The sequence below is a fragment of the Cucurbita maxima genome, unplaced genomic scaffold (genome assembly GCF_002738345.1).
Source record: "Cucurbita maxima cultivar Rimu unplaced genomic scaffold, Cmax_1.0 Cma_Scf00010, whole genome shotgun sequence".
NCBI lineage: Eukaryota > Viridiplantae > Streptophyta > Magnoliopsida > Cucurbitales > Cucurbitaceae > Cucurbita > Cucurbita maxima.
The window spans coordinates 5,837,578-5,849,347 of record NW_019272026.1 but is presented as its reverse complement, the minus strand read 5'-3'; the positions used below and the strand labels follow the sequence as shown (position 1 = coordinate 5,849,347).

The window sequence follows — 11,770 nt, the reverse complement described above, 5'->3', positions numbered from 1 at the left end:
TTACACTATTTTCTTGGTCTTGAAGTATATCAAGTTGAGGATGGAATTTTTATTTCACAAAGAAAATATGCCAAAGATATTATGAGTAAATTTGGTATGTTTAATTGTAAGCCTGCAGCTACACCTATGAATATTAATGAGAAATTACAATGTGATGATGAAGCAGAAATGACAGATGCTAGAAGGTTCAAGAGCTTGGTTGGCGGATTAATTTATTTAACTCACACACGACCCGACATTGCATTTCCTGTTGGTATTATTTCTAAGTTTATGCAACATCCTTCAAAGGTTCATTATGGAGCGACAAAAAGAGTCTTACGTTACATTGCTAGAACTATGGAGTATGAAATTTGGTATTCTAAATCCTCTAATTTCAAACTATATGGATTCACTGAGAGTGATTGGGCAGGATCATTAGATGATAGACGAAGCATTTCAGCCAATGTTTTCACTTTAGGGTTAGGAGTGATCACTTGGAGCTCAAAGAAGCAAGCAACAGTGACGTTGTCAACGTCAGAAGCAGAATATGTTGCAGCAACTTCAGCAGCGTGTCAAGCTATTTGGCTAAGAAGAATGTTAGCTGATCTTCAACAAGAGCACAAAGGGGCAACAAAGATATTTTGTGATAATAAAGCAACTATTTCTATGACAAAGAACCCAGCGTTTCACAGTAGAACAAAACATATTGAACTTCGACATCACTATATTCGTGATCTTGTTGCAGACGAAGAAATTGTTTTGGAATATTGTAACACCGATGAATAGCTAGCAAACATACTTACCAAGACTTTGTCAAAAGAAAAGTTTTGCTACTTCAGACGATTACTTGACATTTGCAACTTTGAATCAATTGTGAGTGTTGAGATATGATTCAAAGTATTCAAAAACATATGATTCAAGGTAATTGAAATATATGATTCAAATATTCAATTCAAATATTCAAACTAATTTAAGGAGATTTTCAGTAGATTTAAATTTCTGGTAGTGTATAATCTATGAATACAAAAATTGTGTAACCAGACTAATAAAATATTATTATCTATTCTATCTATTCTTATCTCTTTACCTATCTATCCCTTTTTCCAACATTGAACACCACAAATGTTTTTGCAATTTTTCAGATCATCGGTGACCTGCGGAAGGAAGATATGAAGAAATGAAAAAAAAAAGACCATGCTGTTGTAAAGAAGACGGATAATCCAGATAGCTCGCATACAAACGTCGCTTCCAAACGATTCTTTGAAACTAATGGCGGGTTGCCAAGGAAGCAACGTAATCGGTGATGTAGGCGCCATTTTACAGTTTGACAAATTGGGGTTAATTTGCTGCTTGGATCCGACGATCCGCCATTGAATCTGGGCCTGGCCCAACTTAAACTAGCCCAATTTCATTGCTCGAGAAAGATGAAAGCATGGCGGCTACTGGCGGTGATCGAGCTTTGTTCTTCTGGCTTGCTTTCAGGACCACGTCAACAATTTCAGCAAAGTAAATGATGGCGATCGAAACTAGTGGAAGAATAGACAAAGTAAACGGAAATGAATTGAGTTATGAGGAATTTGTAGAACGATACATGGAGAAGAACCAACCTGTGGTTTTGACAGGTCTTATGGATGGTTGGAAGGCTTGCAGCGATTGGGTCGACGAGAATGGGCAGCCAAATCTACGGTTCTTTTCCACCCATTTCGGGAAATCCAAGGTTCAGGTACTAAATTTATGCTCAATTTTCATATCTGTTCTTTTTTTCTCGTTTCATTTCATCATGATGCATTGCGATTCAATTTCTTTGTATATCCGGAGATTTTATTCAGTGGAATAAGGAGGAGTCTTGCTCTTGCAACTCAAACAGCATGAAGAAGGATGCATATCTCCTCGTTGCTTAAAGATTAATGACTTAGTAGTATGCACCGATTGTGATATCTTTTGGAAGTTGGTGAATGTTTAGTTTAGCGTTTCCTTTGACCGTTGCCTTTCTGGCTCAATCCCGGAGGAACTCGGCTTGAAAATTTGGCATTACTTGTGTGATTGGGCCATCTCATGTAGTGATAGAAAGATAGAATGAGTTTCGAGTCTTTGTTCCAGGTTAGATAATCATTTGCCATTTGTAGGTTGCAGATTGCAATACTAGAGAATTCACAGATCAGAAGAGAGTAGAAATGTCTGTTTCAGAGTTCATTGATCAATGGTGCAAGGAGGCTGTACAGGAGCGTGGCGTTACTTCGAACAATGGAGATATCGACAAGCCTGTACTATACTTGAAGGACTGGCATTTTGTGAAGGTGTAAGCAGGAATCACTTGTCGTCTGCTTATTGTTCTCTTTTTATTTACTTTCCGTGTCAGAACTAATGGATATATATGCCTATAACGAACAACAAATTTTAGGCCTTAGTAAGTCGTACTCCTAGTGTCGAATTACTAGGTAAAATGGTTGGTAGGAACACATGCAAGACCGACGTGGCTCTTCTTAACCCATGTGACGTTGCCTTGTACGCCTTAATCCAAGCATGTTTTATTAACAGGCGCAGTTCTTAGGATAGATTTACCATTCTTGTTGATGAGTGGATTGGAATGTAGTTCATCTCAAGCTTGACATTGAATCTCAACTATGAAAAGCTTAGGCATATCCATAGTTTTCAACTGAGGAAAATAATTAAAGGGTATATTGACAGATGGTGGAAACATTTTGGTATGGTTTCTCCAGATGTTCTATGAATACGCTAGACTGCCATTGAATTATTGTAATAGCCCAAACTCACTGCTAGCAAATATTATCCGCTTTGGCCTGTTATCCATCGCCGTCAACCTTGCGTTTTTAAATGCGTCTGTTAGGGAGAGGTTTCCACACCCTTTTAAGGAATGTTTCGTTCTCCTCTCCAACAGATGTGGAATTTCACACTTTATAGTGTAATTTTCTTAAATTTCCATGTTCGGTTAGTCTTTACATAATCATCTTACATTATTATTGTTTGGAACATGCTGGCAATAGACTTTAGCCTGTATGACTGTCAAATTATAGGCTTTGTTGGTTAGAGAAAAGCTAGATATGTGGTCTCACAGGCCTTCCTATCCTTGTTGATCTGATTCTCAGGAATACCCAAATTATGCAGCATATTCAACTCCACACTTTGTTTGTGATGATTGGCTCAATCTATACCTCGACAGTTACCGTATGCACAGGGATCCCGACTCTTACCAAGAGAAGGATGAAATAAGTTGCTCCGACTATCGTTTTGTTTACATGGGAGCAAAAGGTATAGCATCATACAAAATTGTTGCACTATTTTTTTTTTTTAATGTTTGGCCTCATCAAAACTTTTACATGGTTCTTCATCAGGTTCTTGGACTCCACTTCATGCGGACGTTTTCAGGTCATACAGCTGGTCTGCAAATGTTTGTGGAAAGAAACAATGGTTTCTTTTGCCTCCTTCTCAGTCTCATCTTGTATTCGACAGGCATGGACATAGTTCTGTTTTTTGCGCTTTACCATTAACTGATGGTTCAATGTGTAGATGACGATCTTGTTCTAATTTCGTAAGTAGTCGCAATTTCTGTTCTGAGGGACTTGTGGATTTGAGGAACTAATTCTTTCCATTACATTACTACTTAAGATTGAGAAGAGAAAAGTGATGGAAAAGATGCTAAAATTCTAAGCTGAAAGTAAACCTATGAGTTGACTGTTTTTTCTTCGTCCAAGAGAATTGTTTTGGTATGCATATGTTCATACGACCGTGACCTTCGAAATCCCCCTCCCCCCTCCCCCCGATCTTTGGACTTTGTTGTTGTTTCTTAACTTTTTGTTTGTATCTTCAAACAGGAATATGAAGGCCTGCATATATAATATCTTTGATAATAATATAAGTGAAATTTTGTTTCCTGGTTTTAAGAAGGTAAATATGATTCCAGGTGTGCAACCTCTTCTCCTTCTATTGCTTGAATATATCAGCTTTTTGCATTTTCATGTGTTTATCATTATGCAGGCTACCTGGTTGGAGTGCATTCAAGAACAGAATGAAATTATATTTGTGCCAAGTGGCTGGTATCATCAGGTTCATAATCTGGTATTATACTTCCTTATTTCTCTTATGCCCTTGTGGTGCAAATTGATTTGTATATTTCATTGTTTTAGGGGTCATTATTTTATGATTAGCTTGAATTGTCCTTTTCATTCTCAACTTCCGATTAATATTTCTCGACTGATGTTGAACTTTAAGGTTCATTCATCATAGTTTGTCCGACCAGGAACCGTTCTATCTTTTGATGTGTTTGTTTCTTTGCAGGAAGACACTGTATCAATAAACCACAATTGGTTTAACTCCTACAACCTCTGTTGGGTGGTAAGGCTTGTTATCATGGGCATTACACAATCTTTGTTGACAACAGTATAAACAATATTCTGGTTCAACTGGCCTGTTTCCTGCTCTGAATTACATTCTTTCAGCTGGACTTGATGGCACGGGATTACAATGAAGCTAAGGAGTACATTGAAGACATTAGGGATATATGTGATGACTTTGAAGGTCTCTGTCAGCGCAACCTCGCAGCTAACACAGGTAGCGATTAGCTTCAATAATTTTAGTCATGAATACATTATCTTCTTAATATATACTTTCGAATCTTTACCCAGCATGTTGAGATCAGAGTGCCATTAGGGAGCAAGATCTTAAGAACTCCTGTTTTCTCATTATTAGGGTTGAGGAATGGTATCAGAGTCAAACGTCGGGTGGTGTGCCAGCGAAGGTGCTGGCCTCCAAGGGGGTGGATTGTGAGATCCCACATCGATTGGAGAGGGGAACGAAGAATTCCTTATAAGGGTGTAGAAACCTCTCTCTAGTAGACGCATTTTAAAAACCGTGAGTCTAACAGCGTACTTAACAGGCCAAAGCAGACAATATTTGCTAGCGGCGGGCTTGGGTTGTTACACAATACCAATGTTATTCTATTACTAGTTAATTCTTACAACTTTTTTCTTCCCTCTTCAGGCATGAACTTCTATGACTTCTTCATCTTCTTAGCACGCTTTACTCTTGCCAATTTGGTGGTATTAGACAATCTAGCTAGAGACACCGAAAATGTTGCTGGGAGCTTATCTCCAATGGTTCAACAGTTGGCTCACAATCTTGCTTCAATAAAGAACATTGTCTTGAAAATGAAATCCCTGGAATGTTTTTCAGGAGACCAAGGATTCGTGTTGGATCTAGGAGAAACACACAAAGATCCCAAGTTTTCTAAACTCTGTTACTTTTTAGTTCAAACTTGTGGGTACATACATAAACAACAGATTTCTCGCCTTTGCACAAAGACAATCGCAACACACGATTCTAGATTTTCGACTATCATTCAAAGCTTTTGTGATGGTGTTTCAACCCCCCAAGATCTTGTCACATTTATCGACGGGGTCTCAACAGAACGTGCAAAATCAGAAGCACCAGAATGATAGTTCTCATGTCATACATGCACAGCTGATATCCAAGCTCGTTGGTGGTAGAACAGGGTGGTTCATTTACCAGGCATTGTAGAAATAAGAAATCAGAATGAATGATGAATCTCACTAGTGCTAGTCCTCCTGGCATTGAAGTGACAAATCTTTGCTTTCAGATTCTCTTTCTCTCTCATGATTGGATCGTTGCAGTGATTCAAAGAAAAGGAGGGAAACAGAGGTTAGCAGTCTGTGGTATGATTTGAAAGCGACCCCATGGTGGATCAAATTGTGGGAGCACCCACAAAAGATCACCATCTTTTATGGGCCTTTGCTTTTTTCCTGAACCGTCCCATAAAAGTGTTGTTTCCCTTGCTTTTGTTGGTAAAGTAAACTGTATTATTGTATGCTTTTTCAGTTCAGGCCACCACACAAAGATGAGCGCCTGTGGTTAAAGTTGGCGGCACCAAGCTGTGGCGTCCATTTCACTCTTCCCCTCACTCACTGGTTCATCACTCCCTCTCATCTCTTGTTTTCTATCCAATAATCTGTTCTAAACAAATCTTTGGAACTATTTACTTAGTTTGTGATGCGAGATTTCTGTTATTTGTTTGTCTCATTGCTGATTAGTAAATGTTTAGTTGGATGAGCATCTAAAGCATGTAACGGTTTGATCTTCGAGTCTGCAATTGTTCATCGTTGAACAGGAAATGGTTGTTATACCGACTTTTTTGAACTAAAACTCATTTGCAAGCTCTCCCTTTCCTAGTTGTGTTTCATCGTCGTTTTTCTATTTGAATATTGTGGTCGTGTATTTCTAACCAGAACTTTTAACTTGCAACGATTCAAAGAAAAAGGAGTTTGAATGGCATTGACCACTGCCATTAATTATTGTTTGGTTGACTTATCATACACTCCATTCGATATATTCGCTCACTCACTGCAGATATTCTGTATGGTTCATTTAAAGATAGACTTTTAAAAGAGCAATGGAAGTATGCTTCTTTATTGCTCCCCACATGCAAATCCATGAAGTATGGGACCTTCAAAACTGATTTGATGAAAGATTTCTTTAAACAAATCTTAGTGATGTATGACATTATGAGCCACTTTAACCAATTTTAAATATATCTTATCCACTCGTCTCGTGAATAATCTATCGATGTTTGTTCAATAGAAAGACATTAAAACTTATGTTTAAAGCAAACAATATTATACTACTAGGAATGTCCGTCCGTGCATCATTTTTGTTAAAGTGTTTTGGATTATTATGTTCAACTTTTGTGTTCCTTTCGTTTGTAAGATTTGTCTTTTATATTTGTTTAGAAATCAAAGAGAATTGGAGCCCATATCCTATTATCTCCAAAATTTTACAATATCCCAAAATGGGTCCACATAGGAAGGAAGAAACCAAAGATATTTATATAATTATAATAATGAAAGCAAACCAAATCATTCTAAATGCCTACAGAGAGAGTGGGTAAGAAATAAAATCCCCAAAAATAAAAAAAGAAAAAGAAAAAATCTATGTCATTTTGATGTGGTCATGGACAGTGTACATTTCTACCAGGGCCTCCATAGTAAAAATAAGTGCCCCAAAACTTGTTTTTTCCTTGTCTTATGTCATAGCAATTCGGATGATCAGCCAAGAGATGGAGGTTCGAGACAGGAAGCAAGCTGTTGTCCCAATCAATTATTTGCAGATTTCTGAAATAAGAAGCTTTTCCATAGCCTTCTTCTGCAAAATGCCCACTTCCCATCTGTGTTGATGTGTGTAACCCTGTTGATCTTGTGTTCACTATTTCTCCTCCAAATTGGATCATGCTGGCATGGCTTCCCAAGTGACTGAACAAAAATGCTGGCCAGTACCCTACTAACAGTCCCTGCCCAATTTCCAGCCACCAGTTTCCGTGCCTCGGATCCTGCATCGACAATCAATCCGTAAGAACCCGACAAGGGAACGTGATAATAGTGACTAGTTGGCTTTCATGAGATTAGTCAAGGTGCGTATATGCTAACTCTCATCCAGGCGCATATAAGACTGGGAAACTTATGGTGAGTGAAAGTTAAGTCACTGGTCGTCAAACCATCAGAAGGGGTATAGAAATATTTGCTGAAGAAGAAGAAAGGAAACCACGTGGGAGTCCTATCAATGGCAGAGAAATTCTTGCTTTTGAAATGATTAAGGTTAAAAAAATGTTTTTGTTTATGGGGGTGGGGAAGGAGTATAAGAGTGGAAACTTTAAGGTTTTGTTTGAGCTGTCAGCTTCAACCTAACTCGATTAGCTAACTCGATTATTAAGATAGTGGTCCTACCTTGGCTAATTAAGAAGAAAATTGTAATAATCTAAGTCTAACGCTAATAGATATTATCTTTTTTGGGTTTTTTTTCTCTTTCGGGCTCTTCTTCAAGATTTTTAAAACGCATTTGCTATGGTAAGATTTCCACACTCCTATAAAAAATATTTCGTTTTCTCCCTAACCAATGTGGGATCTCACAATCCACCCCTCTTCGGAGCCCAGCGTCCTTGCTGGCATACCGCCCAGTGTCCATCCCCCGTTGAGGCTCAGCCTACTCGCTGGCACATCGCCCAGTGTTTGACTCTGATACCATTTGTAACCTTGAGGAGAAGCCCAAAAGAGCTAAAGCCGAAAGAGGACAACATCTACTAGCGGTGTGCTTGAGATGTCACAAAGATCCTGGTTTTATAAGTAAGTTGGTGTGTGCTTGAGATGTCACAAAGATCCTGGGTATAAGGCCTTTTGGGTAAACAGAAAGCAAAAATGAGAACTTATCCTAAAAGTGGACAATAATATACTATTATGGAAGGTCGTGGTTTCTCATAGAGATTCCGATTTCAAACCTCACATGGTTTACTGTCAAAATCACCTCTAGTTAAATCAACCCATATAGTTAATTCTCCATTCATTCCATCTTTTTCTCTTTTTTAGGGGCGGGGGGTGGATTTCATTGGATATTGAAGAAAGCTCACCTTCCAAATCATTAAACCCACATCAAATTGTCTGCCATTGTAATAAGATCTTGGAGATATGGCAGCTCCAATGGCAATCTTGTTATTAGTTTGGACAAACCCAGAACACAGTAAGTTGTAGCACCCTGTTGCTTGGTATGCATCTGTCTGAACAACACAAGAAGAGAAACAAGTTCAGAAAAAACAAGATTGCTCTTTCATTTTCCCTTGAATCTTTTGAAACATGTACTGTAAATTTGAACTGACCGTCCAATATGTGAAGAATCTAGGGTAATTATCTCCATATAACTCAGGACTAACCTGATCAAACCACCATGAACAAAATTTTCAGGAAGTTTCAGCTCAAACAGATGCAAATTGAGAGAAAAACGAAGTAAAACATGCCTGCCAACCAGCTTCAATGGTGTTCAAATCATTATTGAATGATCCAGAAATAACCCAGATTTGAGATAAGCTGAACTCATATTGATCACTCACGTGGGGTGCCCAAACATTTATGTTGGCTTTTGCCCCGTAATATTGTTCTCCATTAACAAAGACTACAGCATGCTGTAAGAAATTGGAAGTAAAACTCTTAGAAATTTGGCCATTTTCTTAGTTTGTATTGATTCCCAGATCAAGCAACAGACAACCAAATCAATCTCATTGCATTACTTCTTAAACTGAAGGAATTTGAAGAACAAGAAGAAGAAGAAGAGGAAATTACTAACCTCATGGCCGCTGTCTGATGAGTCCCTTCTGACAGATTTTATTGGCTTTCTTCCAAATCTTTGAACAGAGCTTGCTCTTAAAATGTCTTGTTCTGTAGTTCTTCTAATGGGAACGGTTCCTTTAGGGCATGATTCACCGGTCTGCCGCCATAGCTGGAAGCTCTCTGCAACAGAGCCGGCGGAGGAGTTGAAACCCTTTGGCCTTTCTGGGGGATCCTGGAAATTGAAATATAATTTCTCATATTCGATTTTGCTTACGATAAAGTAAAATTAAAGAGAAATTAGGTTACCAATGGGAGTTGCCCTTTGAGTTTATTGTGATCAAAAGCAGGTTGAAGATGAGAGAGCACGCAATCGATTAAATCCCCATCCGGGCTCTGAAAACGAAGAAGGATCAGCAAACCCCAAATTCTCAAAGATTCATTATATATATTATAAAAAAAAAAAAAAAACAGCCAACTGGGGGGAGGGAAACATGCCTGAATTGTCTTGACGGGGGGTTTATTGATGTTCTTCAAGTACGCTTTAATGCCGGTAAGCTTCTGGTACTCTTCGGCGGTGGGTATGAAATTCTCCGCCGCAATGGGCGGCGCCGAGGTCGAAGCGAGGAGAAATAAAGCAACAAAAGCCGCTAATAACATCGAGAGGAAGAAAGGGGGTGGAAAACGGCCAGTTTAAGGGAATGATTTGGGGTGTCGTTTTGGTAGAAGAATACGTGCGTTTGTACGTATTGGGGTTGTCGTATTAGGGCAACAAATCCAGAGAGCTTCTTAACTTAACACTTGGCTTCTTCCTCCTCTGCTTCGAATTCTCTGCATGTCCTTACAAAACAGAACGAACCATTCTCTTCAGGAACAAAAACCCATGAATTGTTTTTTTACACAAATCCGCCATTTTCAACCTTGTATTAATATATAGCTTTTCTGGGTTTGAAGAGCATCTTGGCTTCGTTAATGGCGCTTTTCTGACAGACATAGAAATTGGAGAGTAGAGAAAAAGGAAGGACCCAGATGGCTGTGGGCTGTCTGTTTATGAACAGGAAATTGGTCAAAAGACTCGAGAAACTAAAAAAAGATACGGTTTCTTTTCTTTTTCTTTATTGCAGGGATGAGAGAGAGAGAAGAGAGAGAAGTAGAAATGGGCTTTTGATTTGATGAACTGTGTTTGTGTGAAGAGGATGGATGAAATTGAGGTGGGTTTGGGTTTGATTGTCACTTTGCTTTTACAGAATTCTGGGAATGGTGGAAACAGAGGCGGGACTCAACCAGACAAACTCCGCCTGAATCCTTTTTAAATGTTCTATTATTTCACCTGCAAAACTGCCTCCTCTCTCAGTCTCCCCTTTCAGTACACTCCCTTTTCCTTTTTTTTTTTCTTTTTTTTTCCTATGAATTTTCTCTCTCTTCTCTATCTCACAGAAGACTCAGTGTCCGTCTTTGATATCATTTCCAATGGCTCACGCTCATCTATCACCATCTTTTGGGAGAGTAACACGTATGAAAAACATTATTCTAATACCAATTGCAACAGCCTATAGATCATCACTCAGATTCTACATTCTCTTATTACGGGTGAGCTTTAGTCGGTTGTCAATACACCCCATCACTCAACGTTTGACTTTGATGTCATTTGCAACAACCTAAACTTACAGCTAATAGATATTGTCTGTTTTAGCCCGTTACGTATCACATTAGACTTTGATACCATTTGCATCTGCCCATACTCATAACTAACAAATATTGTCCATTTTGACCCATCATGAAGTCTATCACCTTTACCGTTTTAAAACTATTTCATATCTTTATAATGAATATTTTGTTATTCTTCTTCCTCTCAATTGGCCAATAATGTTTTATTGGTAATATTATTTTTATTTTTATTTCTTTTAAAAGAATGGTACAAATCCAATTACCAAAGGGGCTGACTCGGATTCATTTCACTCTTGAATTGGGCTTTTAATTTAATTTTCAATATTTACAGCACATGGCGGGATTTCGCAGCCCTACCCTTTCCTTTATGGTTCCCCGGCTGCCCTGCCCGTGCCCTGCCCATCTATTTTATTTATATTTCTTGACATTTGTTTTCAATTAATGTAAAATTTAAAAACAGTTTAAATATAAATTTAATTTATAATTTTTATGTCAGACTTCCATTTGAATAATTATTAAATATCATTCAACGTGCATTAAATAATTTTAAATGAGGCCTAAAATAAAATAAACTGACCTTAAAATGATTTCGAAGAGTAATTTCTATTTTTTTTTTTTAATCCATGGATTGTAGCATCAAAATTAACTAATAGATGTAATATAAACATAATAAAAAAAAAAATGAAAACAGCCACATTTATTCAAAATCTAAAAACTAAATTTAATAAATTGAAAGTTAAATATTCTTTTTAAAAAAAATGAAAGTTTAATATATATATATATATATATATATATAAAAGGACTGGGCCCCATTAATATATACAGGTAGTCAATAATTTGAACTTTTATTTAAATAGAAATCATATTTTCAAAAGAAAAAGAAATTATGTTGAAAAGAAAGGAAAGCAAAGCATTTAGAAAAATTATTTAGAAGTATATTATATAATCTTGTATATATTATACTATAACTCAATTAAAAAAAATAAATAAATTATTTTAATGTT

The 11,770-nt window shown here is 37.4% G+C and overlaps 2 protein-coding genes across 9 annotated transcripts; one reads left to right on the top strand and one right to left on the bottom strand.

Annotated features, from left to right (window-relative positions):
• The first annotated feature begins 1,136 nt into the window (after positions 1–1,136).
• LOC111485632 (jmjC domain-containing protein 4) lies at positions 1,137–6,160 on the top strand. 7 transcript variants are annotated; one of them, XM_023132605.1, is made up of 9 exons: positions 1,137–1,696; positions 2,106–2,276; positions 3,087–3,249; positions 3,333–3,450; positions 3,813–3,885; positions 3,976–4,056; positions 4,276–4,332; positions 4,437–4,548; positions 4,978–6,160. In XM_023132605.1, exons 1-9 carry the CDS (start codon positions 1,490–1,492, stop codon positions 5,430–5,432), a joined length of 1,437 nt encoding a protein of 478 aa, XP_022988373.1. In that variant the 5' UTR covers positions 1,137–1,489; the 3' UTR covers positions 5,433–6,160. The 7 variants fall into 7 exon arrangements, 3 of the variants coding, with proteins under 3 accessions (XP_022988373.1, XP_022988370.1, XP_022988371.1); XR_002718691.1 differs by having other exon boundaries at positions 1,138–1,702; positions 3,813–4,056; positions 4,978–5,655; positions 5,838–6,160; XR_002718690.1 differs by having other exon boundaries at positions 1,138–1,702; positions 3,813–4,056; positions 4,978–5,655; positions 5,833–6,160.
• A 583-nt stretch (positions 6,161–6,743) lies between these two features.
• On the bottom strand, positions 6,744–10,425 carry LOC111485640. 2 transcript variants are annotated; one of them, XM_023132612.1, is made up of 7 exons: positions 9,597–10,424; positions 9,408–9,494; positions 9,118–9,333; positions 8,792–8,956; positions 8,654–8,707; positions 8,408–8,554; positions 6,744–7,336 (listed from the first exon to the last, which is right to left on the bottom strand). In XM_023132612.1, the coding sequence occupies exons 1-7, from the start codon at positions 9,756–9,758 to the stop codon at positions 6,959–6,961; spliced, it is 1,209 nt and encodes a 402-aa protein (XP_022988380.1). In that variant the 5' UTR covers positions 9,759–10,424; the 3' UTR covers positions 6,744–6,958. The 2 variants fall into 2 exon arrangements, with proteins under 2 accessions (XP_022988380.1, XP_022988381.1); XM_023132613.1 differs by lacking the exon at positions 8,792–8,956 and having other exon boundaries at positions 9,597–10,425.
• Between the last annotated feature and the right edge of the window lie 1,345 nt (positions 10,426–11,770).

Excerpts from the sequence above, each read along its gene's own strand:
- LOC111485632 (XM_023132602.1), top strand. The coding sequence starts at position 1,490 with ATGATGGCGATCGAAACTAGTGGAAGAATAGACAAAGTAAACGGAAAT. Across the intron at positions 1,703-2,105 it reads TCGGGAAATCCAAGGTTCAG|GTTGCAGATTGCAATACTAG; the intron begins GTACTAAATTTA and ends TGCCATTTGTAG. Across the intron at positions 4,549-4,977 it reads CAACCTCGCAGCTAACACAG|GCATGAACTTCTATGACTTC; the intron begins GTAGCGATTAGC and ends TTCCCTCTTCAG.
- LOC111485640 (XM_023132612.1), bottom strand. The coding sequence starts at position 9,758 with ATGTTATTAGCGGCTTTTGTTGCTTTATTTCTCCTCGCTTCGACCTCG. Across the intron at positions 8,957-9,117 it reads CATCAGACAGCGGCCATGAG|CATGCTGTAGTCTTTGTTAA; the intron begins GTTAGTAATTTC and ends AATTTCTTACAG. Across the intron at positions 7,337-8,407 it reads TGGGTTTAATGATTTGGAAG|GATCCGAGGCACGGAAACTG; the intron begins GTGAGCTTTCTT and ends TTGTCGATGCAG.